Source organism: Ricinus communis, chromosome 4, assembly GCF_019578655.1.
Source record: "Ricinus communis isolate WT05 ecotype wild-type chromosome 4, ASM1957865v1, whole genome shotgun sequence".
NCBI classification, from domain to species: domain Eukaryota; kingdom Viridiplantae; phylum Streptophyta; class Magnoliopsida; order Malpighiales; family Euphorbiaceae; genus Ricinus; species Ricinus communis.
In genome coordinates, this window is record NC_063259.1 from 18,714,507 (window position 1) to 18,729,457 (window position 14,951).

General features: G+C 36.0%; 1 protein-coding gene across 4 annotated transcripts; it reads left to right on the forward strand.

Moving 5' to 3' along the window:
• Nucleotides 1-7,424: 7,424 nt before the first annotated feature.
• On the forward strand, nucleotides 7,425-12,454 carry LOC8259566 (TLC domain-containing protein 4 B). Of its 4 annotated transcripts, none has more exons than XM_015717571.3 (9): nucleotides 7,425-7,989; nucleotides 8,383-8,608; nucleotides 8,816-8,904; nucleotides 9,002-9,140; nucleotides 9,683-9,757; nucleotides 10,441-10,562; nucleotides 10,643-10,718; nucleotides 10,956-11,015; nucleotides 11,184-11,570. In XM_015717571.3, exons 2-9 carry the CDS (start codon nucleotides 8,471-8,473, stop codon nucleotides 11,238-11,240), a joined length of 756 nt encoding a protein of 251 aa, XP_015573057.1. In that variant the 5' UTR covers nucleotides 7,425-7,989; nucleotides 8,383-8,470; the 3' UTR covers nucleotides 11,241-11,570. The 4 variants fall into 4 exon arrangements, with proteins under 4 accessions (XP_015573057.1, XP_015573058.1, XP_002516405.1 ...); XM_015717572.3 differs by lacking the exon at nucleotides 11,184-11,570 and adding an exon at nucleotides 12,141-12,454 and having other exon boundaries at nucleotides 7,432-7,989; XM_002516359.4 differs by lacking the exon at nucleotides 11,184-11,570 and adding an exon at nucleotides 11,707-12,454 and having other exon boundaries at nucleotides 7,434-7,989; nucleotides 8,388-8,608.
• Nucleotides 12,455-14,951: the final 2,497 nt, after the last annotated feature.

A 14,951-nucleotide genomic window follows, 5' to 3' on the forward strand; every position in this document is an offset into this window, starting at 1 on the left:
CTACAACTACCATAATGTTGCTACATCCTTCGGACTTCGGTAGACACGTGATGATATCCATGGAGATACTTTCCCAGGGCCTCTCTGGAATTGGTAATGGCTTTAACAGACCAGTGGGCTTGTTTTATTCCACCTTGTCTTGTTGACACACAAGACAGGTCTTGACATAAAGCTCAATGTCGTCCCTAGGGCCAATAGTATCCACGCTCTACAAGTGCCAATGTGTGATGCGTGTCTAGATGTCCCGCACATTTTGAATCATGGCACTCTTTGATGATGGCCTTACTCAAGCCTTCCCATTTCGGCACATAACCTTCCTCAAGCCTTCCCATTTCGACATATACACTCTATTTTCTTTGGTGACGAGCACTCCATCCTTTAGCCAAAATTGGCGAGTCTTCCCCTTCTTTGCCAATTCCACCAAGTTCTTGGCTTGCAGGTCATGCTCGAGTCCCTCCTTGATACGATCCACCAAAGGAAAGTTTGCACTAGTGATGGAAGCCAACTCTGCCTTTCTACTTAGTGTATCGGCCACTAAGTTTGCCTTTCCCAGCTTGTACTCCATCACAAAATTGAACTCTGCAAGGAATGCTTGCCATTTTACTTGCTTGGGAGTTAGTTTCTTTTGCTTGAGTACATGTGCTTCATAAGGTGCCTTGGATGGCCTAATGTAGCGAGCATCCAACAACTCTTTTGGTTGCCTCCGTAACTCCTCTAACTCAGGATGCGCTATGTGATAAGGGACTACCGTAGGCGGGCTTGCACATTCTACCAGCTCAATCTTATGGTCATCTCTCTCTTCGATAGGAGCTTCTTTGGTAACTCCACAGGCATTACATCCTAAAACTCTTCTAGGACATCCATGATCTCTTTAGGCACTTCATCTTGCGGCATGGTTTCCACTTCTTCCTTTAGTGTCATAAGGAATGTGGGTTAAGCCTTCTTTACTCCTTTGGATAGTTGCATGGCCGAGATTTGCATGGCTTTTAGCTTGGCTTCTAGTGTCAATGGTACCATGCAAGTATTTCCTTGCTCCAAGATTCATATGGTGTTGGCAAATAGAAGTGGGAATGCATTTACTTTGTCCAGGATCTCTATGATAAGCACCATTTTATAATCATCCATTATAACAATGGAGAAGTCTAAGAGGCCAGAACATTCACCTTGGCTTACTTTGACGTTTCGTGCAACTCCATATGTCGCACTCGGTGCCAAATTGACAGCCTTGAGCCACCCTTGCTCCTTCGTATACTTGATGCCAAGTCTTTATGCTTCTTTTGCCTCGAGGAAGTTGTTGTTAGCTCCGGTATCCAATAATGTTTCTACCATGTGGCCTCCAACATTCGTCTCGATGAACAATCGACCCTTCTTTTCGGACTTAGGCATCCCGAATTTGGCTTTGATGGCACTAAAGAGTTGCAGGATCCCATCCTGGAGCCCTCTTGTTCTCGTTGGTATTCTTCCCTTTCTTCGACCAATGTAGAGAGCTTGCTCTTCATAGGGCACTCCCTTGCCTTATGCGGTCCATCACAAAAGAAACACTTGAGATGTGGCTTGTCTCCACCTTTGTCATCCTTGTTGTTATGGTTGCCTCCCTCTTTGGGCTTGCCAAACTTGTAGGAGCCTTCCTTCTAGTGGTGGTGGTCTCCCCCACTCTTTCCCTTGCCATTCCTATCTAGGCCGGGCTTGTGCTTGTCTTGCCTCCTAATCTCTATTAGGGATTCGGCCATTGCAATGGCAGTGTTGAGGTCTTGGACACCACAATGCTCTAACTCTAACCTTGCCCAAATCTATAACCCATCTGTGAATGCAAATAAGGCTTCTTCATATGTATAGTTGGGAATCTCAAGGAGTGTGTCTGTGAATTCTTTAACATACTCCTTGATGCTTCCCTTATGTGAGAGTCGCTGCAACTTGGCCCTTGCTTCTCTAATAGCATTGTCGAGGTAGAAATGTTTCTTAAGATCTTCCTTGAACTCTCCCCATGAGTTGATGGTGCACGTCCTTTCTCTACATCGCCACTCCTCCTTCTCCACCATAGCATTACGGTATCTTTAAGGAAGAGTGCGGCAGAGTTGACCTTCTTGGCTTCTTCTACTAAGCCAAGTGCCTTGAAGTATTGCTCCAAGCTCCATAAGAAATTATCAATTTCCTTCGCGTTCCTTGAGACTTTATAAGCTTTAGGTTTTGGAATATCTACCTTTTGACAGAGTAGAGACTACCATAGGCATGCTTCCACCTCCCTAGACAGATGCCTTCTTGCATAGGATAGGCTCTTCTTCGGTTGCTTGCAACCTAGCAACCATACCATCGAGCGTCTCCCTTAATGTTGCAATCTCGGCAAGGAGAGTTTTCTCCATGGTCTTGGGTTGTTTTGACACTTGGACATTTCTTTGTTCAAGGAACTTTGCATCCCTTCTTGAAGCTCTTCTCTCCCATCCTCGAGCTCCATGATATGTTGCTTTAAGTCCCCGAACGTATCTTGTCCCTCAGCCAAAGTTAGCTCTACCTTTGCTAGCCTGGCATCAATGTCTGACACAACGTCCCTCGACCTTCTTATCTCCAAAAGGGATTGCCCGAAAGTGAAGCTAGTTGGGAGAATGAGCTCGCTTTGTGGAACTTCAAGGACTTAATCGAGGCATACAAGAAGGACGCGATGAGGGCGTCGCCAGAATGAGTGGGGGAGAATGTCACAGCCCGTAAGTTTCCCCTATCAACATGAAGGTTCAAAGGCCCAAGAAGTCTCCAAAAATCTTTGGAAGGCAAGGGAGGATTCTAGAACATTCTAGAATAATCTAGACATGTAGAATATGTAGATAAATAGGGAATTATATAGAATATTCTAGACACTTAATCTTAGTCATTAGATCAAATCAATCCTCACCGTCCATTAAGGAGGTGGAGGCCTATATATAGCTTAGAAACTTCATTTATAACCATAAAGTAAAACATCAAGAAAAAGTTCAATAAAAGAGCAAGCGAGTTCTCTCTCTAAAAGCTCTCCAAGTTATCTTAAGCTTTCTATTGTTCTTCTTGCTATCTTAGCTAGCATTTTGCCTAGCATTCGAGGAGTAAGGCTGACTAGCTTACTTGCTTGAGTGAAGAAAGTAGCTAGTACCGCACGATTCATTGGTAGTCAAAACCAAGTCTGTGATAATTGGTATCAGAGCAAGGTTAGCACAATCCTTGAAGAAGTAAGTATGGCAAAGACATTGGGAGCAAGTGAGACTACTAGAGTTACTGACGAGGTAAGGCAAACTCACGGTGAGTCTATGAAGGACCAACAGGAAGGGTCCAAGCCACCCTTTTCTCGAGTATGGTTGTGATTGATGTTGGAGCTCTCTTCGACTTGCCCCTACTTGTATTTTCCTTGTCTTCATGGTAAGGCTTTAATAAGCTCACATGAAACATAGGGTGCATTTCTAAGTGCAATGGAAGCTTCGAACCAAACCGTGTTCTCAGATGCCTTAAAATCAACACGGTTGTAACACGGGCCGTGTTATAAACCGTGTGGCTCTCGGGAACCGTGTACTTTCCAACTTTTATTCTTAACACGCCCTGGGCAACAGGACACTGGTCGTCTAGACTAGCACGGGCTGTGTTGTAGGCCGTGTGACTCTCGGGAACTTTGTAACTTCATTTTCCACATCCAACACGCAATGAGAAGCTGGGCACGGGCCGTGCAGATCAGCATGGGACGTGTCTGAAACTATGTTGAAGCCTAGAAATGTGCTTTTACTCTATTTTTTGCACTAACACCTGTATAACTCAATAATTTTCACAATCAAGGAATTTTTCACCCAAAACAACATAAAAAATGAAAGGAGCTAAGTTCCAAACCAACTGCAATGTAAAAATGAGCTATGTATAAAGGACAAATTAAATTCTCAAAAGGAAATATAGAAATGTAAAGGATAAGCTCGGGAATGCCTCCCGATAGCGCTTCTTTTGACCAAGTCGTGTAGCTGGACTCATGCAGAAAGTCAATCTCGTTGGAACAACACCATATTGATCTGCTCCTCAATCTCAAGCAAGTCTCCATGATAATACTTCAAACAATGGCCATTCATCTTGAAACTAATCCTATCGAGGTGATGCAACTCAATTGTGCCATATGGGAACACCTGCTGGCCATTCAAGCAATTGTTATCGAAATAAAAAAATAATACATATTAAAAAAATATATAATATTATAATATACTTTATACTCTATAAAAAATATAAGTTATATATATTAATATGTCACATAGTATACTGATACTAGTAATCTAGTATACATACTATAATACTAGATTTAAAGTACTTGAAAGCCAGGTGCAAATTAAAGTACTTGAAAGCTAAGTATACCATTTATTATGGTGAAGATGAGGCAAAAAAATTTAGAAAAAATAGTGAAAACAGCTTTAGAGTTGATGGTGGATGAATACAAGATAATTAAGGATCAATTATATATAGGTGAGGTTGTAGTGAGCTCAGAGAAATCTGCATATGATAGTGGGCCAAGTGATACGGAAACAGAAGAAGAGATTGATGAGTTCATTTTAGAGGAAGAAGCGCAGCAAAATTTGTCTAAGATATCTGAGTTAGATAGGTACTTCGAAGAATTTGTATAAAAATTCACCATTGATTTTGATATCTTAGCATGGTGGAAGGTGAATTCAGTAAGGTATCCTATCTTGTCCAAGGTTGCACGCGATGTATTGGTTATCCAAGCTTCAACAGTAGCCTCTGAATCTGCATTTAGTACTGGAGGACGAACTCTAGATCAATATAGAAGTTTTTTACTTCCTACAATAGTAGAGGTCCTCATTTTTTGTCAAGATTAGCTTAGAAGTTCAAATAAACCTATCCAACTAGAAGAATCAATAGAGGATATTGAAAGCATAGAGTCAGGTAACATTTCCTTACTTCTTACATATGTTTGTTTATTGTTGATGTTGTTAAGTTTTATTGACGTAATTTTTTACTTTTATTGTAAAAATTATTCAAGATCCTGAGATTGGTGAGTCCCATATGCCAAGATTAAATGTGGAGTGCTAATTTTGAGGGGAGGTAATAACATTCCTTTGCTAATTTTGGACATGTATTTTAGTGCTACATAAAGTTTGTAAATTTATTTATTTTAATGATTGCCATCTGCAAAACATTTTTATGCTAGCAGTAACATATATTTTAATGGTTTGTATTTGAATATTGAATGAATTATTATATTTGCAAGTGACTGAATTGTAAAACAGGTTGCTCAAGAATGTGATTGCAATTCTAATTCAGATTCTCATGCTACTTTTTTTAGGTTGGTAATTATATTTTCTCTAAATGTATTTGATTAAAGATGAGATTAAAGTTATATTTTTTAAATTTTTTAGAACCGAAAATAGCACTAAACCAAACTGTATTTAACCGTAAAAGTGGTACAATACGGTATTGGATCCTTTTATGTTTGGTACGGTACTAGTACCTTTAATTTTAAAATAACCGAGGTTTAGTATAGTACTGGTGATTTATAAATAACCGAATTGAGCCGATCCGTACTCAGCCCTAACTGATATAAGGTCATGCCATTTAGATTGAAGAATGCAACAACAACTTACCATAGAATTGCCACCACTTTGTTCCAAGACATTATTTACAAAGATGTAGAAGTGTATATGGATGATATGATGGTAAAGTCAAAAACCTAGGAAGAACATTTCAAAGCCCTAGAAAAATTTCTAGAAAGAGTTGAGAAGTACAACCTCAAGCTTAACCCAAGGAAGTGTGTCTTTAGAGTAATATTAGGTAAGTTATTAAGATTCTTAGTCAATCAGAAGAGAATCGAGGTGGACCCAAACAAGGCAAAAGCCGTCACCGAAATGCTGGCATTCGAGACTAAAAAAGATGTTCATGGATTTATGGGGAAGGTACAGTACATCAGTAGTTTCATCCATAAATTGGAATCAGTTAGTGCTCTAATTTATAAGCTTCTAAGAAAAGGACAAAAGGTGAAATGGGACAATCAGTATTAAACTGCATTTGAAAGGATAAAAGAATATCTAGCTAACCTGCCAGTTCCAAGGCTACCCTCACTTGGGAAGAACTTGATCTTATATGTAGCAATAAAGAATGAAGCTCTAAGGGCTATGCTTACTCAGGCTAGCGAAACAAGTGTAGACATGTCGTGTATTACATCAGTAAGAAGTTGTTACCATATGAAGCAAAGTACAATTAGGTAAAAAAGACGTGTTTGGTCATAGTGTGGGGTTTAAGGAAATTGAGGGACTATTTTCAGGCCTACCGGATGCAGGCTGTGTCTCGTCATGATCCAATGAGATATCTTTAAGGCTGATCTTATAGATAAGAAAACGATAAGTCTAATTTTTTTAGTCAAATATATTTATATTTTATTTTAATTAAAAAGTATTGTATTTCATAATTTAATAAAAAGATAATGGACAAATCAAATTGAAAAAAAAAAGAGATAAAATAAAATATGTTACAAAAATTAAAACCAATGAGAGTAATATAAAAGCTAATAATTGAATGGTCAGTAGAGGCACTTGAATAGTAGGTACATTAATTTTAGCAAAACTAAAATATAAAAGAATTTAAGAATAATAATAATAGATCAAATATAAGTCATTTTCATGAAATTTGCAAATATTTATTTTATGCATATTCTTTTTAGGGATAAATATATGAAAGTATCCTATGGTTTTATCATTTTATAACTCTTAGTATGTAGTTTTTTTCAGACAAAAAGAGGCATGTGGTTATAAATCATGATAAAAAAGGTATCCTACTGTTAAAAAGTTTTAATTTGCAAGGATTCAGCTGCCTTTGCGTTGATCGGCCATTATTATCATGTTGTATGTGTTTGATAATGCGAGTTTGGAGCTTAATAACATATAATTTTAATATTTGATCGTTAAATCACGATTTAGAAAGTCATTTAATCCAATAATATCGATTTAAAGGTCAAAAAATAACATTTTGAGTTGTTAAGCTCTAAACTCATATTATCAAACACGATAAATATGATAATGATGACTTATCAGAATAAAGATTGCTAAATCCTTACAAATCGAGGTTTTTTAATGGTGAAATATCTTTTTTTGTCACAATTTGTAACCACATGTCTTTTTTATTAGAAAAAACACCACATATATTGAAAATTATAAAATGATAAAAACCATAAGATACGTTTATGTACTTATTTCTTTCTTTTTTTTACTACAATTGAGCTACTAAATAAAATTAAAATTTAGAGTTTAATTTAATTTTAATTTGTTATATGTTTTAAAGTTTAATTTTTAATTTTTTAAAATTTAGCTCGTTTCTGAGGTTTGCGTTATGAAATTCCAGTTAAAGAAAAAAATAAAAATTGGGTAGCCATAGTTTAACTAAAAGAAATCTATATTTTTGTGAATATACGTGCTAAAAAATTTAATCAAGTGAAGAAAAGAAGAAAAAGAAAGAAAAAAACCGAGCCGAAAAACAACGGAGCCACTCATCTCATTTTGGAATCTGGACAGAGCAGCCCTATCCGATTAACCAAAAGCAAATAACAGCTGTGTACTCCAATTGTCGCTTCTCTCTCTTATTGAATAAATAATATATATATATGGGTAGTGCAGTTCACGGGAACCATCATCATCAGCCACGCTTAAATCCACACGCATTATCCATCGTTACCCTGACCCACTTTCCCGTTTGGTCCTTCATTTATTAGTTCGGTTAGAGATTCCAAGGCACTCACATTGATTGCACCTTACGGTTGGTGTTGGATGTGTATTGTGTGCGCTTCCTTGATTATTACATTTGCTTCTCAATACCCATTTTCCTGCATAACATCCATCTGATGTTCTGCTAATTGCATTTATTGATTTAGCTCTCCAGCGTGACCTCTCTTCGTTTCTTATTGTTGTTTCCCTATTATCCATTTGGGCATTTCTACTTGATCTACATTGGTTGTGTGATTTCTCGACCAATATGCCGTCCTCGATGCTTTTGGTAAGCATTTGAATCAGATTCCTTCTCCCTCTGTTTGGGGTTGTGTTGTCTTTCAGGATTTTGTTAAATTTGCCCATCTATTATTGCGAGTTTGCGGGTTGTTTTGCATGCGTACTTATGTTATCTTTATGCAACATTGACCCAGTATCTCCTTTTTGAAACTGATTGATGATTCATTAATCTCCATTGTGTTTTTGTTTCTTGTCATGGCATTGGTATAATAATTCCCCTCAATGTATTAGGCATTTTTAAAGTCTTACGAAGCTTTGATTTGTCTTACAACTATATAAATTATAAGAATAATGGTTATGAAATATCATGTTGATATCATTTGAGTATTATGGAAGCTTTCCCTTTCCTGCTGCTGACTGCGTACTCATATTTGCTTGAAAGACCAGAGGAGAAAATGAAGAGAAAGTAGGGGAATATTGTAGGAAACAGTTTTGCTGATCAATCACATGAGTTGAAGGATTACATCTCAATGACTGTGTCCAAAGAGACTGTTATGACTATCAAGTCTTACCAGAGTCAGGCTCAGGTTCTGGTTAAGAACTATTTATTAGCATCTCCTTTCATTCCGTATACTTCTGTCCTTGGCGGCCTAGTTGCTTCCAAAGTGGTAAAACTCTTTCTGTTCCTTATTTATTTGGCTCTGAAATTGAGAAATTATTAACAGCTTGGTCAGTGTTTAGTGGAGCATGTACTATATGTGTATTGCTAATTAAGAAAAAGAATGTGCTTTTCTGTATCTAATATGGTTTTGAGCAGTATATTTTTGCTATTGTTAATTTGCAATTTTATGATTTTCCCTATGAGACTTTGACAGGCATATGATCTTAGTCAATTAATCAGCACTTTTTATATCAAGGCTTATGCTGGCCTTACAAAAATGCAACGAATTGAGTGGAACAATCGGTTAGTGCAAACTCCAGTTAATGCTTTTCTTTTGTTTTAATCGTTCTCCTTTCTTTCTTTCTTTTTTTTTCTTCTAATCAATGGCCTAAATTGGCAGAGGTATGTCTTCAATCCATGCAATTTTTATCACAGCGGCATCATTGTACTTTGTTTTCTGGTCCGACCTCTTTTCTGACCAACTGCCCACTGACTTGGTTACTTTACGAAGTTCGCCACTCTCCATTTTTGGGCTGGGGGTAAGTATATTTAGCACAAATGATTGAATGATCTTCAGTTGTATTGTATGCACACAACGTGCACTCTCAAACACACGCCTATACATTTACTTAATTCGAGCCTTGCTAGCAAGAAACATATTTTACTTTTCTAATTGGCCACAACCTTTTATGATTCTGAAACAGTTAAACCTTAATTTTGAGTATTAAGGATTTCTGAATCCTGTTGATCTAAGAAAATGCATTTTGGTTCAACTTCTTTGACATATTAAAATGTTTCATATCTATACTCAAATTCTACTATGTGAAGTGCAGTATATCTGTAAAATGTCTTTTTGATGAGATAAAATATCTTCCTGATTTCAAGGAAGAATTTCTTTTGTAATATTTCTTTTAATTTTCAAGTTACTCTTAAGATTAGCAACAGCTTCAGACTCCCCTTTCTTGCTCAGTCGGGGCATGGTCCTTGTCCCTGTATAACACTTAATAACTCAATTGATTCTGCTAAGATACTTGGGTATCATAAATGTCCCTGAATTCTATGGTTTCCCTTTCTTTTGAAGGTTTCTGTTGGGTACTTCTTCGCTGATCTTGGGATGATCATCTGGTTCTATCCTTCCTTAGGAGGCATGGAGTATGTGAGTATATTCTACATGATGAAACCACTGAAACTGCATTCTTTATTTTCTATTTTGGGGTTTTATGTATAATGTGGAGCAGTTCCAGCATATCTGATTTGTTACAATCTTCTCCTGCTTGGCTTTTACATTAAGAGCTTCCGCACATGTTCATGATCTGTATGTTTCCCTTTCATTATTGATCTATTTTATTTTATTCTAATTTAATCTAAATTTAAATTTAATTTTGGTTCTATTTTAATATTGTATTTTGTGTCTATTCACTAGTGTCTTAATTAATTGATAACAATCCTTTCTAACATGAGGAATTTGAGGCTTGTTACCTAGCTTCCTTATTGGAGTTCTTGCGTTGTATGCTTGGCCAAATCGCCCAATGATCAATTATTTGATAATCTCTAAATGCTTTTTTGTAAATCTCAAAGTCATAAATCACATTAAATTGAGTAATAATACAGAGTAAAAGGGCCATATCTTACAAATAAAGTTCGTTTAGCTCTTTGGGCATTTGGCATATGCATGAGTGCTTATGCTGTATGGGAGAATTATGTTTGGTTTGATTGCATTCTTTGTTTGATTATATTCCATATTGCCCATCAATCTATGGAAATCTATGCAGTAAAACAATGTATGACTTATAAAAAGAATGTCCGCACAACTCACAACATAGTGATACCTGATTTCAGGTTATCCATCATTCTCTCTCTGCAATTGCAGTAGCATATTCTATGTTTTCTGGAGAAGGCCAGCTTTATACATACATGTGCCTCATCTCCGAAGTGACAACTCCAAAAATTAATATGAGATGGTAGGTCTATGATAAATTTTGTTGTAACTTGTATGATTTGAACTTTGAACTTTGTATTTAGCTTTTGTTTCTCCATGTAGGTATCTAGATACTGCTGGTATGAAGAGATCCATTGCATATCTTATCAATGGTGTATTGATCTTTTTTGCTTGGTTGGTGAGTTTAATTTTGCTTGATATAATTTGTAAATTGCGTGATGTTTATAACTGCCTCAGATTGAAAAAGTAGTGCTTATACTTCTAAGACTTGAATTTAAGAAGACACCACTTTTAGGCACCTGTCATAGCTTGCGTGGCAAGAACACCTGTCTTCTTTATATTTAATTTGGCAGGACCTTTTTCAAAAATCCATTTTCTTTTCTCATTACTTGCTGAAATAAATGATTCAATGCAGATTGCAAGAGTTCTGCTGTTCATTTACATTTTTCATCACATCTACCTGCACTATGATCAGGTGATCACCTACTCCCTTAATGTATCTTCTAGACTCTAGATTTATTGAAAACTTTTCCTGTCTGCAAGTATTCTACTGGTTGAATATTGCTAAATACCTGTCAATGGCCTTAAATACTAGAATTTCCATATTGTATTCATTAGTTCTCCTCTTAATTTTGTTACGTAGAGGAAGAACGATCCAGAGCATAAAGTTCAAACATTTGTAATACCAAGTGTGCAATAGATTCAGAAACCACAACCAAATTATTGCATTGACCCGACTTTTCTTGGGTGATTTAGCTGCTCCAGGGTTAAAACATAATTATTGTTCTTTCTCCATGTATCATCTTGCTAGTTCCATGCCGGGGCACTGGTGTTAGAGAGGATTGGGAACTAGTCTGAGAGACTGTAGAGATACTCATTTGTTTGCTCCAGTCCAATTTTGTCATTGTTTCTCAAAAATTCATATATGTATTGTTTATTGTGCAATGACTTTTTGTATCTCTTTTTTAAAATTATAATTTGGTATCACTTTCATAATTTCTATGATATTCTCTTATCATTGTTTCTAAAAGCATCTTCTTGGTCTTTTTACAAATCATATTCAATATTTCAAGTCTCCTCCAAAGTTTATGGAAATTTAGACTTTGAATGTGAAAACTTTTAGCAAACTGGTGTTGGTAACCCCAAGTTTCTTGATTTATTGGCAGGTTATCCAAATGAGTCCCTTTGGTTGTCTTGTGGTCTTTGTGGTGCCATCAGCACTATTTATCATGAACTTAATGTGGTTTGCTAAGATCTTTAAGGGATTGATGAAAACCTTAGCCAAGAGACAGTGATAGACATATGTATTATAAGTATGAGTTCCACTAATATGTTGCTCCCACAGTGGGTGTAATATTCCTGTGCATTTTACTGTTTTTTCCTTTTTCTGTTGTATAAATCATTGAAGGGTAAAAGGGAAAAATAGAAAACAAAAGAAAGTTGAAGCTACACTCATATTCTGAGTTGACCAAGTTTTGTTCGTGTAAATGCTTTACATATACTCTTTTTTGTGGTCCTTCAAGTTTCTATAACCTTCTATTAAACTGTTGTGTACCATTGCAACTTCCTTCTGTGCCGCTGCCTGCGTTAATTGTTGCAGCTTCTGAGCCGTTTGGGTCAGCCATGAGGTGTGTTGGAGGAGCACCCACGATGGAGGAAGGCGGTTGTCACCACATGGGTTTGACTGTGGGATCACTCAGGTTGAAGTCATGGGATTTTTTTTTATTCATTGCTGGTCAACATTACCATTTAATTTTCTTTCTTGTTATTCAGAAACAGAAGGTATGTAGCATTTATTTAGTGTCTTGGGTCCTTGTACTGAAATAATTAGAAAAACAGAAAACAAAGAAGGCAGGACTATAAACATGCTAGCCTTTCTTTCTAATCAACAAGGTTTGTTTCTTCTTTTTTGAACTCAAGAAGCTTTCATTAACACAAGATACCAGCATTGTTATCAGTGTACAGAAAACTCAACGACTGGTGGGAAAACAGCCAATCATCTTGACAGGAATACAAGCTAGCACCTGTTACTAAATAGTCAGCCACAGCGTTTGCTGTTCGACTAATGTGCCTAAGACAACAGAAGAAAAAAGAAAAGGTTTATTTATATAGACTAAATAACCTGAATGAAAAGCATCAATAAGCACCTTAGAATCTGATTCAGAAATGGCATCACGAGTGTCCGAATAGCCTCCAATAAGTCTAAAGCTTTGCTCACGAGAACTGAATTTGCTTTTCTGCTAAAAACTCTTTCTATTAACCAAATTCCCTTGTCATCTCGAGCCACGATAGTGTTACCAACTATTACCAACTAAAAGCTCCTGCTCCTTAAAAGCGTCGTCCATATTGAATTTAAGGCAATTAGGGGAAAAGTCTGAGGTGAGCAAACTGCAATCAATCTTATGGCCTAGGGATGCTTGTTCTCTTGTTGACAGTTAATCCATCCAATGTAATTTGGATTAAAGTTTAGTTTGGCTTCTAGACTACTTGCTGACCGGGTTTATTTAAACTTTTTCAGTTTTTTGACTGAAATTAGCTATTTTTATCCAAAAAAATTAGAATATATACTCTTTAAAGAGAATAGATACAATGAAGATAAAAAATATTAACTTTTAAATTTAAATTAAATTATTTAAATTGAAAAATATATGTTGATATTTTTGAATCAAAAAATTCAAAACAATAAATATTTCTATTTATTGGTCTTTTTTTCTTTTTCGATACTAATGGTGAAGGAGGCGGCATGGTGGCGGTGAGGGCAATGAGGGTAGTAGAGATAAAGGCGGTTGTGACTAAAATGGTGGTGATAAGAGTTAATTATTGTTTTAATTATATTAAAATTATAAAATAGTTGTTAAAAATTATTAGAACTTTTTAAATTTTTAAATTTTTTTTTATTTATAGGAGAGTGAATCTCACTCTTTTAATTTTATCTAAGATAAACCTAATTTAACTTAATTATGTAAAATTTAAACTAAAAAAATTTATAAATTTAAAAAATAGTTAAATTGATGTCGGTGACAAGATTAGTGGCCAAATTAAACTTTATTCCATGATCAACCATTCTTTTAGATTAGAGTTACGTGTTTGAATATGCAAGCACCCCGTTCTATCTAAATCTCCTAATACAAGAGTATGATCTAATCAAAAACCTTTCCTTGGCCAATCATCCCCGTAGCATCCCTACCTTTTCCCACTAATTAAATATTGAACAGAAACTATTCTAAATGGGCAATAGTTTAGAGGACTAGCCAACCAAACTCTACTAACCGAAGGACAGAAGAAAAGCATTTGCCACGATATTCTCACCCTCAGAGCTGCACAATGCGGTCTTTGACACTCTACTTCTAAAAAGACAATTAGATTACTTCTGAGCAAGCGCTAGAATTCTTTTATTTTATTTTGGAGTGACTATGGCATTCCTTACTTATTTGTAGACTTTTACATGCTCTTTTCATATAAAGAAGCTCTCAAACTATTATCCCATGACTTGTCCTGACATAAGATCACCCCTCTTCTCATGGTGCTATACTAGCCTCTTGTCTTCATGTTCCGGTCTTATAGAAATTTTCTGTATGGCATCTCTTTTATCGTTTAAGTTATTAGAGTAAATTTTGGTATTATTTTCTCGATTGCCCTCTTATTAGATTTCTAGAAATTGGCCTACTATAACTGATTTTGAAGTCTTCTAAGCTAGGAATCCATGGATCACGTCAAACTACAGCTCTTAAACTGTCATTTTTATTCCATCTCATGCCCTTTAAAATGGGTTCCTTGCCATATAGCAAGTTGGACCACACCCATGAAGCAATGATTTCTTTCCTAACCGATAATAAGTCTATAAGATGAAAGTAGTTATCTTTTAAAATGTTCACTCATAAGGAGTTAGAATTTTTGATAGCCATCCATATTTGACACGCTAGCATGGCTTGATTGAAAGTCTCAAAATCCTTGAAGCCATAATTTGGATGAAAGCTTGGCACCTTTATGGGCTAAAACTCAAAGGGTTAACTATGCCAAGTGCATGGAAAAGTGAAAATACTCTAATGACCCATTAATACTTAACATAGAAACATAAATTAAAAGAAGTTAGCACCCACGATTGTGACAGATGATACCATCTCTCGATTATGACCAAATCGTTATAGGAAAAGGCTACAATGAGATCAGGTATTGGAAGTTTGGTGCAACACCGGCATAAGCATGACTATGTTTCTTATATTTTAATTAACTAATCCTTATAGTATACAACATGCAAAAATAACAATAAACCACCAATCAACACATTCAAACATACCATAGATCATTCCATACACAACCAAACAAAAAAGAGACATAAGCATAAGCTAAACATGCCATCATTGATAATCCTAAGCATAATTAATCTCATTACGCTAAAATCATATGTAAA